This window comes from Oryzias melastigma, linkage group LG22 (assembly GCF_002922805.2).
Source record: "Oryzias melastigma strain HK-1 linkage group LG22, ASM292280v2, whole genome shotgun sequence".
Classification (NCBI taxonomy): Eukaryota; Metazoa; Chordata; class Actinopteri; order Beloniformes; family Adrianichthyidae; genus Oryzias; species Oryzias melastigma.
In genome coordinates, this window is record NC_050533.1 from 15,650,337 (window position 1) to 15,655,777 (window position 5,441).

General features: G+C 35.4%; 2 protein-coding genes across 3 annotated transcripts in view; one reads left to right on the forward strand and one right to left on the reverse strand.

The window, feature by feature from the left end:
• Window positions 1–2,353, forward strand: part of srp14 (signal recognition particle 14) — a 3,244-nt gene extending 891 nt beyond the window's left edge. Inside the window, exons 1-5 of one of the 2 annotated variants that reach the window (XM_024276460.2) lie at window positions 1–89; window positions 857–929; window positions 1,010–1,122; window positions 1,196–1,228; window positions 1,310–2,353. In XM_024276460.2, coding sequence (XP_024132228.1) covers window positions 66–89; window positions 857–929; window positions 1,010–1,122; window positions 1,196–1,228; window positions 1,310–1,399 — 333 coding nt within the window. In that variant the 5' untranslated portion in view covers window positions 1–65 and the 3' untranslated portion in view covers window positions 1,400–2,353. The remainder of the gene's footprint in view (window positions 90–856; window positions 930–1,009; window positions 1,123–1,195; window positions 1,229–1,309) is intronic. The other variant, XM_024276452.2, reaches the window with a different exon arrangement.
• The window catches only part of xgb (x globin), a gene marked incomplete in the record, with an annotated part of 6,169 nt that continues 2,574 nt past the window's right edge, over window positions 1,847–5,441 (reverse strand). Inside the window, 3 exon segments of the mRNA XM_024276440.2 lie at window positions 1,847–2,290; window positions 4,219–4,299; window positions 4,393–4,513. Coding sequence (XP_024132208.1) covers window positions 2,171–2,290; window positions 4,219–4,299; window positions 4,393–4,513 — 322 coding nt within the window.

Below are 5,441 nucleotides of genomic sequence, written 5' to 3' on the forward strand. Positions count from 1 at the left end.
GCAGGGCGGGGCTTCGGGTTAAAGTACGTGTGCTTCACTGGAGCTCGCCGCTTGAAGCCTAAACCATGGTACTGCTTGAAAACGACTCGGTAAGAAGCACGAAATAATCAGAAAATGTAACTTTCATTCCTCATTTCGGTTTAAAACTAAGGGGCTCTGACGAAGGTTTGTTAAAGTGATCTAAAGCTTTAACGCTGGACAAGCTCGTCTCGCTAACTAGCTTGTGGAGGTTGGTTAGAGCTAATGTGGCTGGTTTGTAGTCCTTTGGTTTAACTGTGAAATTAACTAACGATAATGTAAATAAATATGGTAACTACAGAGCGGCTTTTATCAACTCCCCCCATAGAGTCGTGCTTAACATATTTCGTAACTATGTTAGCTTAAAGGCAAACTGTTAGCTCTGGTGAGAATTAGCATGTAGGCAATTGAAGTACTTAATAAAAGAAAAACGTTTTGTCTCTTTTATGGTGACAATATATTCATACTTTGTGAAATATACTTATGATTTTCAAAATTAGGAAACAATACTGGAAAAATATTAAATTTTTAATTTTTACCCAGACTCAATTTGTCCTAATAGTAAAATTATGAGGAATATACTACATTTTTCTGTTACTGGTGTCCTCATGGGTTCTTATAGGTGGTAAAAATATGTATAATATGGAGTACATAGCCATAACAGCATGGTCAATGTATGTAAATCCCGTTTTATAACTAGTTAAATGCTCCACGTTGTTTATTTTAGTACAGATTACCATATAAAGTTGTTCACTAATGAGAAAATGTTCATTCTGATGAAAGTAGAAATGTATTTATGTGGATTATGACTCTCACAAACTCCTTATCTTCTGTGTAGTTTCTCACAGAGCTCACTCGGCTCTTCCAGAAGTGCAGAACATCAGGCAGTGTTGTCATCACGCTAAAGAAGTGTAAGCGTGTTGCTTGAAATTTCCTTCAGATTATCATTTTTCTCCCTCTTTTGATGCTAAAAAACGGTCTCTTCTTCCAGATGACGGTAGAACCAAACCCATGCCCAGAAAGGGCCATTCAGAGTCGTTTGAACCAGCAGATAATAAATGTCTCCTCAGAGCGTCGGATGGCAAGAAGAAAATCAGCACAGTGGTAAGCTAGACGTTTTTGTCATTAATCACTCGTTTGCCTCAGATGATCAAACTGATTTCCATTTTTCTTTCAGGTTAGTACCAAAGAAGTAATCAAGTTTCAAATGGTAGGTGCTGCTTTTTTGCAGTAATTTTTAACTCATTAAAAAAATTCATTATTGATGTTTGTGTCGTTAAACCTTTTCCAGGCATACTCCAACCTCCTTAGAGCTCACATGGATGGTCTGAAGAAGAAAGATAAGAAGAGCAAAAGCAAGAAGACTAAAGCTACTCAATGATCACGGGACTTATTCAAGAACTGTACTGTTCCAGTCTGAGGGGATGGGAGGGGGCGCTGTCTGCCTCTGCACACGCCACTCTCCCATCACATTCACTGTACATCCACCCGGTGACTGTAGATATGATACCATTGTCCTGCATGGTGATGTCTCATCCTAGGCTGCCTGGTGCCATCAGTCGTAAGGAACGAGACACAAGGACCTTTTTTGTTTTTTGTCTGCAGAATGAAGAGAGCCAATCTTTTTGCTGCCAATGGAGCTACTTTTTTGTCTTGATTCAGAAGGACATTTTTTTTTTCTTGCTCTCAAAATCCAGAACTAAATCAGATCAATTTTGTTTTTATGGTTAAAAGGTTTATAACACAACTATATTTTCCCCTGTTTTATTTCCAGTTTCAGGCGAAGCCTTTTGCTGTCTAAACCAACAGTTTACGTTAATTTTTTTTGGTGAAATACTAGAAGTACTATAAGTGTGTTATGAATGAGGACTATAGAGACGTGTGCATGGGCTATAACTGTACTTCTATTTTTGATTATCATAGTTACAAAGCAGGTCTAAGCACAGACAGTGTTCATACGATTTCTTCAGAGTCCCTTCGTAGAAGAGGGCTGTAACAAATTTAATTTCTGAAATAAAGTTCTGTTAAAAAAAAAAGGAAAAAAGCAACTATTTTTTTTCCATTCTGAAAGACAAAAACTGAACAGCTTATAAAACAAGACGTCACATATTTACAGATACACGTTTGTTGGGTTAGAAACAGTCCTGTCCTCTCATAGCGCCGTGTTCCTCTTGTCGAGTCTGTCCTTCGGGGACGTGGCGAGCTGCCGCTGTCGGGCGCTCTCCTCCTGGTATCCTTGCTTCATCAAGGCAGTCACAAACTGGAACATTGTCTGGATCAGAAAACAGCGTCACATGTTCCTTCTGAAATAAACCTCCAATGAAAAGTCTGCCAATATTTTGAATGAAAATCAACTTTTTTCCACATCTTCCAAGTAAACGTGTGGGTTTTCTTCCCTTTCTATCGGACAAAGGGCGTTATTTTAGTTTTGAAACCAAACTGCGTGGGAGGATTAAAGTAGATTTGTTTTTTGATTACATAAACGGAACACACAATCCCACCGCATCAGCGTTTTGTTTCACCACGTTTGGATTTAATTGATGCACATGTCCTGACAGGCTTATGGATTGTTGCATTTTTGGTTTTTGTTTAAACTTGCATTGAATTTGTGTTATTCTCTCTAAGATTTCTAGTTTTTTTTTTAACTTATAGTCCTTTTAGTGTTCTCCATTTTGTTCCTAAGTGGGGTTATAGTCTTTTTTTTTTTTTACTATTTAGGATCAAAAAATCCTATCAGCTTGAAAATTCTTGTCCCATCAATTTAGAAATAATTACTGGGGGAGGATGTCTTGAAAGATGAAAAATATTACATGAATTCATGTAAACAAAATGAGTTCTTATTTTTAAGTGCACTAATGTACTAATAAATTGAAAAATCTCTTTTTCAATTCAGAGCATGGAAAAAAAGGTCTTAATTTTTCCAAATAGAACTCTCAAACTTACATGTTGTTGCATAAAAACCTAAAAAAAAACCAACCAAAAACTAGATTTTGTGACATAACGTGACAGTTCTGCTCTACTTCCTTCAAATTAGAGATGACATTTTCACAGTTATCAAGCTCCTTTCACTCCCTACTATTTTGACACTGCACATTACGGCGACATGCACAAGTTTGATGCAACAGCGAGCCGCGTATCACCGCTGACAGTGACGGCTGCACACGTGGGATTTAGCTGAAATGCAGGCGGAACGTAGTCGTGCAGAGGTGTGAGGGCTCTCATCCAGGAAATGTAAGACAATCTAAAGCAAAAACGTCTATTTCTGTAGAGGGAATGCTGAAGGAGAAACGAATCATTCTAAAAGAATGTTTCTGTGCGTACTTCAGGATTTTTGAAGTAGATCTTACAGATAAACATTGATATCCACACTTTATTTGTTGGGTAAGTGACATTTTTAAATTGAAAATAATTTCTGATTCAAAAATTGAAAAATATTAATGGATTATGCCAAGAAAGTAACTTTAAAATGGGACGGTATTTGAAAATGATATCAGCAAATAAGGAGATTAAGACAAACCTTTACAATTTACATTATTGTTTTAAAAAATATGAATATTTATACAGTATAATTGCTTAATTGAAGAATAAAAGTATGAATTTAAGACCGTTGGTCTTTTTTTACAGGTACATATTACATAATATTGGTACAAAATGTTGGTTTTTAGAGAAATTAATATATTTATCCCTTTTTAGAGCTGTTGGCTTATCTGTCATTAATGGTATGACCACATTAGTTTGAGACACATATTGAAAAAAAAAAAAAAAAAAGGTACAAAGTAGGGCTCCCACGATTAGTCGACTATTCGACGACCGATCGACTATCAAAATACTCAACGACTAATTTCATAGTCGATTAGTTTAAATTCATATTATATGGAGTCAGAGTGTAGTAAAGTTAAAAGTTATAATGACATTTTGCAAGCTTTTTAGTCTATTTTGGCATTTATTAAGGTTTTTTAGGCTATTTTGGAGTTTAGCTAATATTCCAGCTACATGCTAGCTGTTTTGGCGAATTAAGTCTTTTTTTAAGGCTTTTTTACATCGACTTTATTTGATTAGTTGACTAATTGTTAAAAAAAATAAAAATAAATAATCAGTGATTAGAAGACTAATAAAATAATCATTTATGGCAGCACTAGTACAAAGTAATTTTAAAAGAGTAATACAAAAAAACGAGTGAATTAATAGAAACGTGTTCACCTTCCATGCCTTCTCCAGCTCAGTCGTCCACTGCTCCTTCAGGATGGGCTGCACAGCACAGATGAACTCTGCTCCCACATACTGGAGAGAGAAACACGTTCATATGCTTTTGGAAGGATAAATATTGAAGTCAAACTGATGAGAGGAACTCTCGCCAGAAGATGAGCTCCTTACATTGTAATACTTGGGCGGTGCGTTGTAGTGATAATGGCTTTTGCCCAGCTCCACAGCCAGAGCCTCCAGCCTCTCTGGCTGATCCAGCCGGGCCACACTTTTCTCAATAAAAGACATCACCCTGAAAGATTGGAAACATGCTCAGCATCAGATTCACAACGTGAGTGGTCCAGCAGGAAGCAGCAGGACGGGGACACATTCAGAACCATCTGACATCAGGAAAGAAGCATAAGCAAAAGCTGGACTCAAGTTAAAGTTTTGGCACTTTGTGGAGAAGATTGTGAAATGTTGTCAATGTGTGGCTTTTAATTTCTTGATATTTTTTACTTTTTTGTATTTAGTATTTTTGTTTCTCATGATTTGAGATAAACACTCTGTTGGTCCCTGAAGGCCTCAGAAGATCTCCACTGCACTTTTCAATCATAAAGTTTGTTTTCAGAGGAAAAATTAGAAACAAAATGAGTTTCAAGAACTATTAACACAGCAAAAAAATCAACATGTAGTTAGATTTAAAGTGATTTTAGAGTTTTCTATCTCAACAACCCTCTGTGTTAAACATAGAACAGTTCTAAACAGGTAAATGTTAGCTTTAATATGCTGCTTAAATCAATAAATGCAAGAGGAAGTTAGCTTGACGTTCAGTATTAAATGTTTAGGTACAAATAGTATCAGAATTACGTTTACTGACTAACTTTATATTCAAGAAAATTGTGTAAACAATCCTAATTTTTGTGTTGTGGTGATCAGAAAAGTCTAATCTGACTGAAAACGGAGGGAGATGAGCTTATAAAACTAAAGAATTTGCAAATGAACAAACAAATTTTAACTACCTACTCAACCAAATGGTTGAAAACATATTTTAAAAACTCACACAAGACAATAAGAAATAGAAAAAAAATATGTGTTTTTAGTGATTTTTTTTGTCTTGATTGGGTTGCTGACTAACTCATATTGGTGATGAACTTTCGTAAATTTATGTGTACATATATATATATATATATATATATATATATATATATATATATATATATATATATATATATATATAT